The following is an 18,823-nucleotide window of genomic DNA, read 5'->3' on the forward strand; positions in this document are numbered from 1 at the left end:
ATTTGCTCCCGAGGGAAAGGGAGCTGGAGATAGGCTGTTTTCACTGTCTTGGGGGAAAAAGTGGAGGAGAAAAAGTAGGTGCATGACTTGGACTGAATCACTTCTGATTTCTATTTTCCAAGACTGATATGTAAGAGCAAGGCCTTGACCCTTCAAAGTGAAGCCTTGCACAATATTGACCGAATGCTGCTCAGATCCCAACTTGTCAAGGAGCTGCACCTAAATAAGTCCATTTAATTGAGTGGGACTGCTTGAATGCATAAACTTACTTACATCCATAGATTTGTGGACAGATAACTTGGAGAAGTGGGGTCATAAGTCACCTTTTTCATTGGTCTGATAGCTTACACAGCCCCGTATCTCTTGCAGCAATAGTGAGAGAACACTGGATTAAGTTCAGTTTGGGTGCAGAGGAAAAGATGAGGCAGAACATACCAAAAGGAGAATTACAGAGCTGGGAAGGTTTAGGTGGGTGTTCTCCCTCCATTCCAGTCCAGTGGCTTAAAAAGACCCTGAGGAGGATGGCTTCAGGGCTGCCAGCCAGCGTCGGCCATGCAGGCAGGTCTGGGGTTAGGAAGAGCAGAGTACAGATGTCTCTGAAGCCCATTGATCAGCTCTGGTGTTACAATTTAGTTAATGCTTTGAGGGATGCTTTTGGTGGGATGCATCCTTAAGATTTCTCCAGACAGAATGTAGAATTTTCTATGTGTTATTTTCAAACAAGAGCCACAGTGTTTTCATTAACCATCTTCCAATCTTGTATTCAGCAGGATAGAGGTTAGGGCCAGTTCCAGGGCCCTAAAATTTAAGTTTTTGGGCCAGCACCAGACCATCCCAGCAGCTGCCACGAGATGGCAGCCGGATAAGATCCTGTCTGCGATTGCTGCTGAAATAATTAATTCTATTGCGAATTTTAAAAGTCATAAAAGAAGCTCTCTTTTCAACGCCCAAGTTGCATTGATATTTTACTAATTAACATTTTTACAGTGTCACTCAACCACTTCTTTAAAAAAAGCAGGTGTGCTCTTTACAGTAACGCAGACATCAATACTAGATGCAGATAAAACAGTTGGAGAAAGAAAAGCTATAATTTAGTAACTCTTTAAGAATTTGTTTCCTTCCCTTCTCAAGTTTACATTTTAAAGCTGAAGCATTTTTATGGCAGTTGTAAAGAATTACACTATAATTGTGACTGTATTCACCTGAGATATCTTTACCATGAAGCGCAGGCTCTTAAGCTGTGCATGCTGAAGGAAAGCGTCTCCTGGCAGCACTTGGCAGCCTGTGTAAAAGGGAGCAATTCCAGACTACATCGTATTTCCTTGGACAAAACAGCCAGTAAGTCTTGCAGGATGCATTTCCATTTTTTTTTTCCCAGTGGTGGGATTCTGGAAAGTCCTAATCTGTGCTTTGCTTAGCTTAATCTAAAATCACTCATAAGACTATCTAAAATCTTAACTACTTCCTCTACTTCTTTTTTTTTTTTTTTAAACCTTAAGTCATAATAAAACCCCAGATCTGATGATCTTTGAACTTTCATTTGTTGTTTGAAAATCAAGTATCAGTTCTAGACTTCACAAGTGATCTCTGTTACAGTTTAATTTCTGAACACATAAGTGTCCTGAAAGTGCCAAAATCTCATGTTAAAGCTCCTTATGTTATGCTAATTTCCTATGCAATCCTATCGGGATGTGATACCTACGATCGTAAATACCTACAATAAGGGCATGTATGCAATCGTATATCCTCAGGAAATGAGGATGGACTCAAGCAACAGATATTTGTTAATCTGTATGATTGTATCATTCTTTATCTTTACTTAAACTTGACCTTTGCACAGGCCTTCTTCTAACAGCTTCTGATTTACTGGAGGAGATGATAACTCTTCTGGTTATTAACTGTCTGACCTCCACAGACATTGCTTTATAGACTATGGAAATATATTCATAAAATAAAAAAAAATAAAAAAAAAACAAACTCACAAAACACCATAGCTCAGATTTTCGAGGCCTTCTAGAAGCTTTTGACATCCATTTTATATTACTTCAAAGGAAAACCTGTTGCAATCCAGTAGGTGTTACTAGAGAGCTGAACCTAAATGAACTTTCTAGCCTGCTAAGAGAAGAACAGCCCAAACTAGTAAGCGGGTCTGATGTTTCGTTTGTTCTGCCTGTGGTTGGAGCTCTGTGGAGCTGTTAGACTGTTTTAAAGATTATGTACCACAAAGGTGGAGTTGGGCTGATGTTTCTAAGAAATGTTGCCATTCGTTTTGGGTGTTGTTTTGGTTTTTTTTTTAATAGACTGCAGGAACAGCTACTATTCTATGTCCTGAGACAAAGTGAAAAGCCTTTAATTGATTTCAGTAGGCTCACATTTCTGCGTATAGGTTTTTTTCAGTTAAAGTCTGCCACAGATAGAAATGTCACATCCTGCTTGTTTTACTGGGAGGATACTCGTCCGTTTGAAACGGGAACCTTGCTGGAAAGCAGTGTTTCCTTGCTCCACTCTAACACCAGGCATTGCTGGAAACTATATCAAGATCTGTTCTTCGCTGCTTTTATCTGATTCTGTGTACTTTTTCTTTAGAGCTCATGTAATGCCACTCTTACCTTCTCCCCCCCCGACTTCTGTATCGGTTTCAACTGTTCCTACATTTCACAGTTTTCAAAGGCATTAATAGTGGGAGCCTGCCTGAGCTCCTTCTAGTTATGAGTGGTAATGTCAAGAATGATGAGTGCCCTTTTATTTGCCATATGCAATCTAGCGCTACAAAGTATGCAGGGAACCAAAGAATACGTGGGCAAAGCCTTCAATCCAATCCCAGTGACGGTGGGGAGCAGTGCTGGAGGTCTATAAATGGCCCTCCCTCCTCCTCGCAAGGTGCTCTGTGCCTCTGAGCTGCTGGAGGAGCTGTCTGTGGAATCAGCTCTCCTGCAAAAGTCTCCGCCGTCCTTCACAGAGACTATTCTTTCAGTTGAAGAGTTGTGTCCCCATTTGGGGTGACTGGTGCCACCTTTGTCAATGATGCTTTCTTCTCCGCCATACCCTCTTTTCTGTGTCTACCTCTTTGCTTGCACGCTGTGTGATGCTTCATTAAGGCTGGCCAGCAGCATCAGGACTGCAGAACTGGAAGACGCAGCCAAGCTGAGAGCTTCCTGTGCTCTGACATTTTAATATGGCAAAAGAAGAGAGAGCAATAAGTATGTCTAAATTATATTGCCCAAATTGGTCACATACGTGTGATGCATAGCTGCTCTTGCTCTGACATTAGATGTTTTTCTCAGTTCACGATCTTCTCTGTATCTGCAGCTGACAGCAGCCCTAGCCGTACTGATTTAGCTTAGTGCTCTGCATGCCAAAGAGCACTTTCAAAGCAGTGGAAATATGTGATCTTGACATGAGCCTGGTAACATCTTCACAGAAAATGAGAAGTCATCAACTATGGAGTCCACCTAATTAGAATTCTTTAGACACAGATATAAAGGATTCTGGTGCTCTTTTCTTTGTTTATTACAATTAATTTTAGGTCATTACACTCAAGGGACACCTGCTAACTTCAATATGGTCAACATGTGCTTAGTATGATATAATGAGCTACCCCTTTCCATTTGGGAATATATATTGATATATTATTGGTGAAAGGTGCCAGACTGATAGACCCAGCACGCAGATGTCTACTGCGTACTTCCAGAATAAGAGCACTATAAGCAGCTGCATAGCCGTTGTCTTCACGTGGCTCCACCAGCCAGACTCAGACATGCTGAACTTCCATCCTTGCTCAAAACTACCAAAAACGTTGCCTATTGCCTGCTTGCTATAATTTTGCAAACAGCACTTGTGACCTTCAGGAACTGGAATGGAACTTAGAAATTGTTCCACTGAAGAATTCAGTCAACTAGTTACTAATGATCTGGCCTGCATTTGAACTAATAAAATGGGAAAAAATTATCCATGAAAATAAAGTTAGACCCATTGCCCAGGCCCTGTGTCTTTCCCGTTTCTGTAGCAGTACAAAGGGGATTTAAAGGGCACTTCCAGATTTCCATGGCAAAAGGGAATCCCCTGCTAGGATAAAGCTGGAATCTTATGCCATCTGATCCTTCTTCCTTTCTCCCCACATTAGGGATGTTCTGGGACACATCCAGGGCAGAAAGGGACATGGCCACAATATAGTGTTCTCTGACAATCCTGAGCCAGGAAAAGAATCCTTGGGGGTGATCCCAGCTGGCACATGGTAATGACCATTTGGCCGCTTTAACTTGCGGTAGGGGTGGTTCAGCCTCAGGCTCAGGCCCGGAATGAAAGGAGGTGGACAGGTGGCTTCCAGCCATGTTTGCCTTCCTCTCCCTTGTGCTTGTGGAGATCTACACCCTATATTTAAAGAAGCAAAAAATATGATGACTTTACCTATGTAGAATGTAACTGTGACTGAAGCTTGAGCAGGTGTTTAGAGCTGTCCTTCCGTACAAGGTTAAAGAGTAACAGGCAGGGGAGGGGATGGACACCTTCATTACACAGTAAGGCCATCAGTCCACCCTGTTGACCCGAGCCCTTAATTTTGTAGGCAATGGTATGAGGGTAGTCAGTCTGAGATGATGAAGCCATGTCCGAAACTACTAGTTGATACACTCTGAAAAGTAAACAGAAACTCCTTAAAGTAGCATGTGGTCGGTCTCATGATTTCCAGCATGACACTTGCCCTACTAAAAGCTTTTTCTCCTCTTCCCCGTGTTATAGCCCCTTCCTTGGGCAGAGATGAGGCTGGAGCCATCCGCTGGTGCAGGGATCCAGGAGCACTTCTGTGCCTTCCCAGAGCAGCACTGGGAACATGCCAGTGGGGCGTTAGAGCCAGGTTGGCACGCTGGGTTTTTGTTCAGATTACGTGAAATGTATCACACAAGTAATTAATGGGTCTCTTCTCTACATCTGAAATTAAAACAATGTCACTTGCACATACTTTAATTTTAGTTACTGACAACATGGGATTTGTTGAGTAACTCTTGCAAAACGTATGTGCTATCCCACGCTTGGTACAGTTTGTCTGAATGTCTACCAGGGTGTAATGAATTTGTCTTGTGCTAATGGCTGTTTATGTTTGCCAGGCTGCATTTTTTAATGCTTTATCTGCTGTTAAATGCTCAACCCATTCTCTACACGTTGCCAGAACACAGCCCTTGTACTTACCCAGATGCACTACGGCTGCAGTGATGTCTTTGCGTAACTTCTGTGGTTTTGCCGTCTCAGCCATTTTATGGTCCACCTTCAGTCAAACTTGCCTCCTGCCCCTCTGTTCGCGCATCAACAAAGCTTCCAGATAGTGCTGGTGTAGACTTTGAGGTTAGAGCAATGCAGGTGTAATATCAGGGTCTGCATTAAGAGCAACCAAGTTCACTTTGTCTGAGCTAGTGAACAGTCCTTGGATATCAAAGATTTTCCACAGTCCCTGGTCCCCTCATGTAGCCCTGCCATCTCTTTCTGGGGGCAAAGCTTTAATGGAGAATCTAAAATCCAACTCAAACAAGGTTCAAGACACATTGGCTGCTACTGATTTGTTGATAAGATTTATGGAAATTAATGTAATGCTTCAATAATATGTATAGTTTATAATTACTATTCAGCTCATTGCAAAGCTTAGCACATACTGGAAAGGTACAAATCGATATGAAAGGTCCTTCTTGTCTTGCAGAAGTGATGATAAAGAATAAATTCTTGAAGAAAATTAAGCATTATAATTGGGGAATATTCCCCTATTACTAAGTAAAGCCAGCCATTCGCATCCGATTTGCATTTTACACCATGCAGCAGGAAATATTTAAGTTGACAAATAGGATATTTAATACAGCAACAGATACTTGGCAGTTAGATATTAACAACTGTTACTGATGTGATTTATTCACTATTATAAAAAGGGCATTACTATGTGCATATGATTCAGAAATTAACTCCAGTTTACCAAGAGGCCTTGGCTGCCTGACCTCTTAATATCCTTATAATGATGCCATTTACCATTCAAAGGCTTATTCAAGTCATTCACTGCTAGATTTGTTTTAAAGGGGTCCACTGTAGGACAGATATTTGTGTGCGTTAACATTTCTCATTGGCGTAGTAGGCAAAAGCATTTTTTAAATGGGAAAAACACATGGGTAAAACCACGCTCAGGTTATTGGGGGCGGAGGAGCCTCGCAGAAGCAATCCATGGTACTTCCTTCTGCTACACTCTTGGCGTGGACTGGCCTCACAAATCCTGCCTGACTTCTACGTGCTGTAATGCTTTGAAATCTTCTTAAGGTTGATAGGAGGCTTTTATTGTTGCCGGCAAGTACATCCTGCACATGGGTGGGGTGGGCTTCCCTTCCGCCTGCCTGTGGGACATGTTCCACTGGCAGCCCTACGGTCTTACGGTCTGATTTCTTGTGTCGTTATGTGAGTAGAAATCTGAATTGGCACCACAAAACAGCGGTGTGAGTGGAAGCAGAACCATGCTGCAAGTCATATGGTTTTCTACATGCCGAAGTATCCACTGTTTGATAAGGCCATGTATTGCAATGGGAACGGGCTTTGCTCAACCCCTGTGATGACCGATACATATTCTTACACATGGATTCCGTGCTTCCCTACTCCTCTTACTCAGTTTAGCTTTGCCTTCTGGAACTTCCTTGTTTCTATCTCAAAATACCTGTTTGTAACTCAAGGTTGACTTTATTTGACATTAATTATTCTTCAGCTGAAAAATCCAGGTGTGATATTTAGTATTTAGATAATTACCTATTTAATGTGATGCAGGCTTTACAGCTGTTGAGCTCATCGATCTACTTTTTCTAATTGTTGCTACAGTCTTGGCAGTACAGGTCGCTGTTTTGTCCTTAGCCTTTCGGTTTTCTCTGAAAAGTTACTTTTGAAGTTATGGAAGAATTCTGACTGTTCCCGTTTGGAAGTGGTTTAGCACTGCTAATGATGCACCAGCACAAAGAAACCTTAAGTATGCATACCAACATGCATGAAAATAAAGGCATAGATATTCCTTTGTATGATTGCCGAGTTTCACCCTTCTTGGTTTTTTTTTTTTTTTTAATTTTAATGCACCTGTTTGTGTTTTGATTAGGTATGGGCAACAGACCTTGACCTCTGCTATAGTGACCAGCTGGCCTTGACTCAGCTCATGTTGTACATGACAGATGGAAATCTGGATTGTCGCTCTAGCCGCTTTGAAGTATCTCTTGGTTCAAATAAAATGAAAAGCCAATGTATTCAGCATGAGGAGACAAAAACTGTAAGCAGTGATTTGTTTACAAAGAAAATTAATAATGTAAACTACCAAAAAGTTAAAATCTGTCCTAGATCACTGTTCTGGAGGAGCTGAATCTGCTCCTTCCAGATTTTAAACTGCTACTTTTAGGTTTTACAAGGGTAATAAAGTAAACGGGATACCATCACGTTAGAAATTAATGGAAAGGTTCTGGATGCTTATGGGTACTTGATTATTCATCCTTTGTACTCAGTAATATTGATTTGTGGTAGTAACTAACTTCTAAATATTTTAGGTAGTTTTCAAGTTGTAAAAAATGTGGTAATTTGTATGTTGCAAGGAAAAGGAAGGAGGTGAAAGCACTGCCCTGACTATAGGAGTAACTTACAAGCAGTCAAGAAGAAATCTGAGCCTTCGGCTCATGAGCTCTGATTTGGGATCAGAAGTTAGAGCGCTGAAGTTCTACCTCAGCTTTGTACTTTCATGCACAAAACTGAGGGTAAAACAATCAGGGCTACATCTGCAGAAGGATCTGAACACCTAAATCCCTCCCAGCTCTCACTTGAGTTAAACCCAAATGTTGGTTCTCGGAACCTTCACTCAGTTCTGCATTCATCTAACTGTTCAGTATTAATTATTCAGTATTAATTACAGACACAGTCATTTGAACAGGAAGAACTCATAGCACCCTAACCGAGGTGAGTTCCCTAAGCAGGAATATGCAGTCATACTCCCTCCTGCTTGCTCTCTCTGGACCAGAGTTACAAAGCCCAAGGGGGAGAAGCACCTCTTTGCAACCCCAAGCAAGGTAGCTGAGCCCTGCAGTCCCCCCGCTCAATCCTTCTGTTTTCTATTGCCAGGTCAGATTCAGCCACGCTCGGTGTCACAGGCTGTGAATTCACGTGTGCTCAGCTCGCCGTGGGTGTTGCACAGGATTGTAGGTTTAGGTTCTGAAATGATGAGTGCTGCGGCACTTGCTTCTTGTGGATCTCGCCTTTAATCTCTCTGAAAACTCTTAGAATTGTGTCCGTAATAGCACCTCCCAGGGATGTGCTTTTAAATAAGATTATATTTGTGTATTGCTTTGAAATCCTTACAAACACACTGTCACAGAAGCATGGTTAACATATGACTTGCTTATTATCCTGATTTGTTAAATTAGATCAGTCTTGGTGCAGGATTTAATGTGGCTCTGAACCTTGAGACTGTCCCTCTAAAAAGGGACGAAAGGCCTTTAGGAAAGTCAGAGAATAAGAAATGTATGTATAAGTACATGTAGATATACACATACAAAACACATAAAACAGACGCCATTTTACACATTTTGACAGAAGATTCACAATCCCTTTTTTCATACATAGAGGAGGAACGTAGCACCATTCCAAAAATGTCATGGAGCTATAATTTAGAGGTTAACGAGCTCTTGATCTATTGTTCTTGTCAAGCAACCACTTTTAGTTGGAGAGAAGTAAATTAGATATGATTAGTCCCAGTAGAACAAGTTTTAGAAATGAAAAGTAATCAAGTAGCATCTTTTTTTTAATTAAAATTCTGTCAGACTTAACATAAATTGTCACTATATCCTTTATTTTTCTTCTTTCTGTATTTCTGAGGTTTTTATCTCCTTAAGAGTTAACTACAAAAATGCACTCTCTCAGGAAAATATCTTCAGAAAAAGAAACAAACAAACCAAGAGACAAATGCTTTAACGGCACATGATCTGTAATGAATGATTAAGTAAAACACTTTGTGTAAAATTATGATGTTAATAATGATTCTGTCCTTTTTAATATATTATATATTCTCAATCCTGGTAGGTTTGATTTTGATAAAATGGAGCAGCAACTGAGTTTGTGTGATGATTTTATTTTTAGAAATCCTTCTTTGAAAGAACAAATTTCCTAGATACTGCTGCTACTGTAATTATGTACAAAACCAATCACTCATTATAGTTAGGATACATTATCTTCTAGACAGATGAGGCTAAATAAGCAACACATTAATAATTCATACTGCAGTTCATTATGCATGTGTATGCATGCTTTGTAGCTGAAATAAGCACCTCATCAACCTGATGCCAACCCTTAAACAATAGTTCTGTGTTATTGCAGCCACATTCAAGTTTACGCTTGTTAAACTGCTACTTGGATTATTTTATCAAGCATTCATTTATTTGTGGTCCCCTACTGCAGAGAACAGATTTTGGAAGCTCCTTTTTTAAGTTAATGACTTGAGCAATGGGTGTTATTAATTCTCAGAATATTATAAACATGATTAATTTTCAGGCAGAGATGTATTATATAAGGATTTCAACTATGTCAACTTAAATGAGTCAATGTCAAAACAAATATCATTTTATAAAAAATACTGTAAATTACATGCTTCAACGTGCAGTATCCCCACTCTGAATGTGAACAGTCCAGTGTGAAAAAAAACATCACAGGAAAGCCTTGGTTTAGGAGACCGTCTCCATTCAGTTCCACTCAATGCAGTATCTCTATTCTTTCGTCCTAAGCACCGGTGAGAGTTTGAACCCAAATGCAGTAGTGATTTTTATCCATAGTATGAACTCCACTGCTATCAGTTGTACAGCTCCTTGGAGTCGCTGCACCCAGTCTCCTCAAAGACTTGCTGGAAAAATTATGCGCACTAATGCTGTAGCAGAATGCTCAGTCTTGGAGAAACCCAATTTCAAAAACTACTGATTATCCGCTTTGGAATTTCTGCTATCGAGAAGAGCTGACTCTAGAACAACATATGCGACCACAGGGCAGGATGGATTCAGAGGATCTGCTTGGAATGATTTCACAGGGCTCAGTTACCAGTGAAGCTGTGAAAATATCAGAATGTGGTTCATAAAGAGTCATTCTGTAGACCTCATCTGTAATATAAGGTTTTATGTACAGTGTGAGGTGAGGATTTAATTCTGCTGCATGGAAATGTCTGTGTTCAATAGACATTGTAATCAACAGGAATTCCTCCAAATGGAGTCCTGCTGCACACTTACACGAGTTCACTGAGAAAAAGCCATTTAAAGAGTAAATTGTTGGTTTCTGATATAAACCGGTATGAAAATAAAGAATCCGGTGTTGTTTTCTCTAGCCTTCTCCAGTAAGCAACCGGTGTGCAGTAGCAAGCAGCCAACTGAGGCACTCCAGCCTTTCAGTAATCTACTATAATGTTCTCCTCCAGATGTGTAAAGCTCGTGGTGTTGGATTTGACCTCCAGGTATGAACGGGAAAGACTAGCAAATGTGATATTCACTCTGCATAATTGTTGTATGTAAATTCTAATATGGTGAAACCACTTAGCACAATGTAAAGTTTAAGTGTTCTGTTTAGCATAATATAATGTTTAAGTGTTCTGTTAGAAACACAGCAAGGTGTTGCTCTACAGTTTTGCTGAAGGGGACCTGGTATACATCAGAATTGATTTTATTTTAAATTGGTTTCATGATGCTAACTGATGAACTCTGAATTGCATAAAGGTCTTCAGTAGTTGCTGTAAAAATTAGTCTAAACACTTACCTGTCAGCTTACTTTAGCTGGGGTACAAGTCTTGAAGAACTGCAGTACTGAGATATCTATCTGATTTGGCTTAAGACTGGAAGCAGCGAAGGATGAAGAGTACTACATGTTATGTTACACAATAGGGAGTGAGACAGTGTCTCTCCCGGCGATAATGCTGTCCCGGCAGGTTTGTTCGCACAGCTCTGTGGGCAGAAAGAATTATGGCTGTCAGCCAGGAGCTGTGCGTGGGCTTAGGACCATGCTAGCACTGTGTTTTCATGACAGCGCTTGGCCATCACATAGCCCTTTCACACACCTCTGTACCCCTAAGAGAAGATACACCTTCAGAGGCCAAGAGGTCAGGGGATAATGGAGAACAGAAAGAGGAGTGAAGAAATGAAAATGCAGTCTTTGCTAGGAGAGGAAGTGCTTAAGGCTTATGAACAGAATTGTAAAAGAATGAAAAGTAGAAGAGTTTAGAAGATGTTACACAAGACAGAACACAGGTAGAGATTTCCGATCCTAAGGCACAGGGCTTCACTGGGAAATGCGGAGTTTTACGTGTTTTCTCAGTATAAACCCTCCCCAGGGATGGCACCTGTTCATGAGACCTCTCACAGTGACATGCGATAACTGTCGCTCAGCGCATCTAACAATCAAACTGTGAGTTTTGCTGCTGACCAAACTGTTGCCAGTATCAGGCCCGTGATGAACCAGAGCAGAAGGTTAATGAAAGTTCCTGTCCAGTATAGATCTAAGGTGAAGGATAAACTTTAAGAACAGGAAAACCTAAACGTATTTTCACTGTCTTTCAAGTGTGTGTAAGGCTTTTAGGGGTTAACCTGTCTCTTGATAAAAATAACTGTGTAAGGAGATAAGATACTTATGACCATCTCTTCCTACTTTGGAACAAAAATATCTGCTATTGAATAGACTCTGCCATATGTATTCTATTTACATAAAGTATTGTATTCTCTACAATAAGTTAGAGCAATAATCCATTACACACAATTCAAAACTAGCCTTTCTTTATTATAACTATTTTAGGAATAATTTAAAGCAACTTTGTCTTTTTATTTAACAGGAAAAACAGGGAACCGTTTTTATATTGTATGAAGATCAGCAGCGATACAGATTGGGAATGATGTAAGTATAGACTGTCAGTTCCATAGTCTGATAAACAGCCGGGAACACACTTGATCTGAAGAGAGTGACACCACAGTGGGTGCTGGCTTGGGTGCCGACAAAGGTCATGAAGGAAATGAATAATCTGAACACCACACGCTCAAGTTCGCTCTACTGTTCAAAAAAGTACGACTGGCCTTTTGAAAAGTTTTAGGGAGGCTTTTGGTAATAAAAGCATTTGGTAATAAAAAAAAGTACAGGAATCTGCTTAGATCAAAGCCTGACTGCATTGCAGACTAAAGACCTACTGCAATTAGCTTTACGAGAGCTAGATTCACCATCAATAGCAATCTAGCTGTGAGAGCACACGGATTAGCACAGGCTTACTTTTACAGGCAACATTATTAAAAAGCTAACTATACACGATGCAAAGAAGGTTGAAGTTTAATGCCTTTTTATATTGTTCTTCACAAAGTAATCAACGGCAGTCAGGCAACAGCAGATCTAGTAGGTTAGTAATTCTTTAGACATATGAACCTCTCCTAAGAAGTCTAAGAAAGCATAATCTGCACAAATCTACCATACAGTGACTGAAAAACCTCTCCTCGGAGAGAATTTATGTCAAGTTTACTCCCAAAATAGGAAATAATGAGTGAGGGGCTGAAATGGTCTGTTCTCGGTCCGGTCTGTATTCCTTTGATGCTGGACCGGACAAGAAAACAGCTTCCTCAAGCGCTGGATGTGACTGCAAGTATTCTGGAGGGCAGGAATAGAATTCAAAATGATCTCGACAAATTGAAGAAAGAATATGAAAAACGGAATTACATTCAGTTGGAACCAGGTGCAAGAAATTACACTTAGCAATAATGAATATGAGGAACAACTAGCTTTGCAGAAAAGGATCTGTGAGTTACAGTGGCTTACAAACTGCCTGCAAGTCACGATGTCATGATCTTATGGAAAAAGGTAAGCGATATAACCTGGGAGACACTGGAAGTAATCCTTCCATTCTACTCAGAGGGAGGCAATGAAAATGTTTAGAGTTCTAGAAAGCATGACTTACAAAGCGAGACTAAAGGGGGCAGAAGTGAGATCTGCTAACAATCTTCAAGCACGTAAAAAGCCTCTGCGTGAAGGAAAAATCTGATTTCCCTGTCTTTGGTAGTAGGACAAAAAGAAATGAACTTAACTTGCAGCAAGAAAGATTCATGTTTAGCATAAGAAAAATTTCTGATGGTAAGGGAAATGAAGAACTAATTAGATTGTTCGGTGCAGTTGTCATTGACAATGTTTAGTAACAGATTAGACAAACCTTTGTCAGGGTGATATAAGCAGCACTGATCTTGCCCTAGCACAGGGAACGGACTAAATGAATCCTAAAGATTGTTTCTACAGCTATGATTCTTTCAGCCTCTACTGAGCTCCTTGTGGATGAGGCTGTTGGTAGTATGCAAGTGAGCCAGATTTGTTTAAAGCTTAGATATTCCTATACTATACTGCACACACCTGTAGGCAGCTTCCACGATTGAGCTGCAAGACAAATTTGAAAGAAAATCGCTGAACAAGAACTTGTAAAATATCTACAGAGGCCATTTAAAAAGTGATTTAGGCATCTGAAAGTGTTCCATAAGCCACTAAACTCTCCTAACAGCCCACTGATGCTGAAAGGTGAGCTCTTTTCCTTCCCTGACCCCAGCTATGGAGTCCTCCTCCCTCCTGACCCTCCTTTTGCTGCATTCTCTGGTACTTTTACACCTCTCCAGGAGTTGATTCAGCTCAATACATCAGCAGAAAGCCTTCTTTTATTGGATTGGTTTTCTGTGAGGCGAAGATAGAATCAGTCCATAGAGGGGTATATAATGAGCATGAGAGTTGTGCAGGATAGATGGGGAGGAACTGAAGAGAGGAGAAGGACCTGCCCTTTTCAGAGTCGGTGAACTGTTGGATTGGCTTGTCCCTGTTGGTGTGATTTCACTTTGTTAGCCATGTGCCTTGGAAAATGGAGTGCTTATGTTAGAGATACTGCATCCTACCTACGTTCTTGCTAACTCCTTTGGAACAATACATCAGTAGTTGCTCCCCCGGTAAGAAACATAACAACACCCCTTGGATCATCAGCTTGAATTGGCATTTATTAATATATTACCAGAATACTCTCAAATATATTTGCCATACATTCTGATCCCAGATTTGTCTTCCATCAGATTTTCAATGCAATTTCATTATCTTAATTTGGAAATATTTTCAAGAATGTAACAGTTTGGGCTTATAAAATCACTGAAATATCTGGAACAACTATGTGAATTATCATCATTTTACTACACTGGAGATCTATCGTCAGTTCCAGTCAGTAAATGAGGTACATTCTTCCTCAGCGTAATACCCTGTTCCGTAAGATCGTATGTATTAAGTCTGTGTGTACGACTGAGAAACCAAACCCTCAAAAGCCACAACAATCTAAGAAATGCTGATACTGCTGAAATTTCTCCTTCAGATATCTTTCACAAATTGTAGGCAGAAGCAACAGCTCTTCTGAACTAATCTAGGTGTTTAAAGTGTTTACTCTCTCAGTCCCGACTGAATGGTAGCCTTTTACTTGGAGTAGCTGAAACCTTACTGCTTACTTCTGGTAAGTTGATTAATAAAAATTATTTATTGCATAAATCCTTTCTGTTGACAAGTTAAAATGGAGCCTCATCTTTCATATCTCCCTGAAGATTGCCACCTTGTGAGATTGAAAATACTCATTAAATTCCATCACCAGACAGACACAAATGAGAGGGCGATTGTTTTTAAGCATGTGAAGGGAATCATTGGTAAACTCATTTGTTTGGATATCATTAACAGAACAATCGGAGAGGATCTCCAGGGGGTCCTCATGACCTTTGCTCGCAATCTCTTCATCATCCATCAAGAAATATCAGCACCTAATATGCAAGGCGAGACCAATTTTAAGGTGAGGTGTTAATTAACTAACGATCCTGGTTAATTTCTGTACAAGGGCTGAAAATACCTCATGCTGTATCATAAACAAGTGCTAAACCATTCCTTTTTTATTGTTAGCGGTATGTATTTTACAGTGTCTAGGTCAATATAGTAAGTCTCCCAATGAACCTGTTAGTTAAATTTAAGTTTGAAACTTTTTCTTTGAAAAGAGACATACTTTAGCGTGAAATTATTTGTAACGTAATGCTCCCGATTGTCCGTTTTAAGAAGCAAAAAGGAGCTATTGGCACTGCCTCACACAATTCTACCACAATTGTCCCTTTTATTTTAGACACACACCATCAAGGTAGGAATCGTAAATTGGAAACAAACTTCTCAGTTTATAATAGCTCCTTTGATTATTAACACTGATTTCTTTTAAGCAGGCAGCCACTGAGTACTTAATCCATTAGTTCACATCTTTTGCCCCGCCATCAATTTCACCAGTCAATTTTGTTCCCAATTTTCTCTGCTCTTTGAATCTGCCCGCAGCGCCCATCCCTGTGTGCCAGAGGATGCTCTGGGGTGGTGCGGGGGGAGGCAGGACAAAGCGCAGGGGCTTGTTACACTGGGAACGTTCCCCCAGGAGTGCCCACCTTTACTCGGAAGCTCCTTTGTGATGACCTTGCTGGCAAAAGGAGACAGTAAAGCAATAATGAATCCAACCCCGTGCCCTGAAACAAGCGCTCATTACAGTGCTGCTTTTTGATTCCAGAGAATAGCTAAACTTTCCGGAGGGAGTTCTTTTGCTAAACTATATCACCTTTAACTTTATAAAAAGTTTCTAAGATCCTGTCTGTACATGTTCTGTAGAAAGGTGAAGGGGAGCAGTGTGTTGCAGATTTGTATCTTAAATGACATAATTTGTATCAGATTCTTTCCAGTGTTAACTCTGACTATATTTTCCTCTGACCAGCAGTGTGAAATTACAGTTTTAGAGAAGATATAATTAAATTTCAACATGTTACAGAATAAACAAACAAACGGAACCCTCTTTTCAATATGAGGGAGTGAAAAGCAACCATTGAAGAAAAATATAAAAGGGAACTCTTCTTCATAGAGAGTTAACAATGATTTACATATGTGAAATAGAACACCTGTTAGTTAATTAGAAGTACAAATTGCAACAAATTGTGTTTTTTATTTACCTGAGATTTGTACATATTTACTAATAATTCCCCCAACTGTCCCCAAAGTAATAGTAAATTTAATTGGTGCATCATGTCCTGTGTAACACTGGTTACCTTTTCAAGACAAGTACTACCAGCTGTGCATTTTGGCTGCTAGATTTCATTATAATGCCCATTAAATAACTTGTATTCCTTGAATCTGTTACAGATGGCAATTCAAGATATTGAAGCAACTCTAGGAATTACAGCAGAAAACAAACTGAAATTGGAAGAAGAGCAACCTTCGAAAGCAGATGCTCTGAAAGAATAGTTAAACATTTTCCGTTAAGTGCCTTATTCTTTATGCTTCTGGAAACGCCTTCTCATCTGTAAGAACAGGTTTGGTTTTCCTTCTGTGTTGGCATGTGAAGTAGTATTAACTGAGACAGCACATTTCCATGATTTCTGAGTGCGGTGTTTAGAAGAACATCCCTTCTTTCACAAAAATAAACTCTTGAAAAGCAGAGGATCGTAATAAATGCCCCTGATGCTCATATTGTCGTTCCTGAAGTATACTATGTGTTTTTAAAATCTTACTAATAGAATCATTGCCTCTAAGGCAGAGGAAACAATCTACTCCAACCTGCAGAGCACAGACCTTAAAATTTTACCAAGTGATTCCTTCATCAAGCCTACAACTTAGAACTGTCCTTAACATATCTTCATAAAGATAGGTTCATAAACATAAACAATCCACTGCACACCTAGCAAATTCTCCCATGGGTTAATTATCCTTACTGTTAAAGCCAGTGCCTTAAGCGCAGGCTGCATTTGTTTGCCTTCAACTTCCAGGAATTGGAAGTTACATCTCTGTCTGAAGAATTGTTTACTCTAAAATGACACCTCTTTGTGGGATGAACCCTTCTGTTCCTTGAGTCAGAACTCCCGAGCCAGATTCAGTTTGCTAACATCCCTGCAGAAGTGGTGACACAAACCTCATGAGGTATTCCAGTCATTCTCTCAGTGATGTTATACAATGAAAATGCCACTTTCTTCTGTTTCATATGCCCCTGGATATACATAGAGGGATCACGCTGTCTTTGTCGCTAGATCAGACTAGATCGTACTCTATTGAACAGTCCTGTGACCCTAAATTCCCTTTCAAACCTATTGACTTCTAAAATACAAGCTTCCAACATGAAAGTAGGTCCAGTCTTCTGCCTATAATAAATACATTAAATGCCACCTTATCAGTAAGCCCAGCAACCCAGATTCCTCTTCAGAACTGCTGTCCATATTGTTACCATTCTGCTCTCTTTTGTTATCTACAGATTTTTGCAGTTGTTTTATGTTCACTTTCAAATTATCAAAGATAATAGTAATAGCACTAGCTCAACAACAGATTCTAAGAGGACCATTAGAATTATACTTCTACTATGATTCCCAGTACACTATGTCTTTTGCCGATCTATCTACCAGATACATTATCTATTTCAGATACTGGTGACTTTTTTTGTAACAATTGCTGTGCACTGTTATGTTAAAGGACAACTGTTACATTTGTAAAATTATCTTTATCCATCAAATCTCTAATATCCCAACAGACAACACATTCTAAATTTTACCATAGAAGAGTGCATCTTCTCCACTGGATGGATACTATTGTCCCAAGCATGGCACGTATCTTTGAGATTACCTCCCAAAAAGCTCAGGCAAAACCAGTTTTTAAGACAAATAATTAATGTGACCGAGCAGTTGCAGCAGGTCAGCGCCCAGTTTTTCTGATGCCCAAGTCTTTGATCCGTTAGCTTCATAACACATCTTTCGTGTTAGCCTTTTTCTTTTCTACTTTGGTCACAGAAGTATTAATTGCAGATGAGAATGTTTGCATAAATGCTGATCCCTGTTTCAAGTAAAAATCTGAAAGAATATTTTTGTTTGGGGTTTTTTGTGCCTTTCTTACACGTGATCTCAATATGGTCTTAGTTTTGGATGTACCAGAGTCCACACAGATTTTTCTAATGTGAAATTCAGCCAATGAATGAACTTCCTGGAAGTCTTTATGGTTAGAAATGAAAAGTAACAGAGGTATTTTTGGCTGTGGTAGGTCCAACAATGATCTCTCACTTGCCAAGAAATAATATGCCAAAAAGCACAGTATAATTGCTCATTAGTTCTTCCAACAAGATAAGATGTATTTGTTCTCTGTTCTACTTTGAGGGGCTGCAGAACAGTATGTTGTGAGTTTTTCCTCACCGCATTTGTAATGCGCTCTCCCCTATTTTACTGCTAAGAAGCTCTCTGTAGATTTCTCACCTGGCTTCATACCCAAGCTATATAATGTCCCAGTTTGGTCAGTAGAAGCAATACCCTGGGGGAAAAGGAGGCATAGAGGAGCATGGCAGTATCAACCTAGGAGTCGGTTAGTTTCTTAAGGGTTAAGGAAAATTAAGCCGTGATCTAAGCCAGAACAACATAAGGTCTGAGAGGCTCATTAGTTCGCTGGCACTTAATAGACTGCAGTGTCCTAGGAGTAAATGAAACCTGCACTTCCTTATGTCTTTGTTCTATTCTGACAAAAGAAAACTGTACCTGTTTTTGCAGGGAACAAGTGATCTGAAAGTTCCCATGGTGAGAGAGATTTCTCAGTATGTGCAAAGTGTGAAATGTATTTTGAGGAAAAAAAGTTTTTAATTACTATTAACACTTCTGAGCGTTGAGCTGATGGAAGGACTGACACTGCTTTATAGTCTCTCACATTCAACTCCCATGCTACTGGTGCCAAAAATGTATTTTTTTAGCAATACAGCAGATATAAAATTACAATCTTTAAAAAAAAAAAAGTCAGA

The 18,823-nt window shown here is 39.9% G+C and overlaps 1 protein-coding gene across 2 annotated transcripts in view; it reads left to right on the top strand.

The window, feature by feature from the left end:
- The window catches only part of IQCH (IQ motif containing H), a 72,501-nt gene extending 55,260 nt beyond the window's left edge, over positions 1–17,241 (top strand). For both annotated transcript variants that reach the window (XM_076348102.1, XM_076348101.1), the window contains 5 exons: positions 7,103–7,270; positions 10,349–10,474; positions 11,840–11,901; positions 14,728–14,836; positions 16,204–17,241. In XM_076348102.1, the coding sequence (XP_076204217.1) occupies positions 7,103–7,270; positions 10,349–10,474; positions 11,840–11,901; positions 14,728–14,836; positions 16,204–16,305 (567 nt within the window). In that variant the 3' untranslated portion in view covers positions 16,306–17,241. The remainder of the gene's footprint in view (positions 1–7,102; positions 7,271–10,348; positions 10,475–11,839; positions 11,902–14,727; positions 14,837–16,203) is intronic.
- Positions 17,242–18,823: the final 1,582 nt, after the last annotated feature.

This window comes from Aptenodytes patagonicus, chromosome 10 (assembly GCF_965638725.1).
Source record: "Aptenodytes patagonicus chromosome 10, bAptPat1.pri.cur, whole genome shotgun sequence".
NCBI lineage: Eukaryota > Metazoa > Chordata > Aves > Sphenisciformes > Spheniscidae > Aptenodytes > Aptenodytes patagonicus.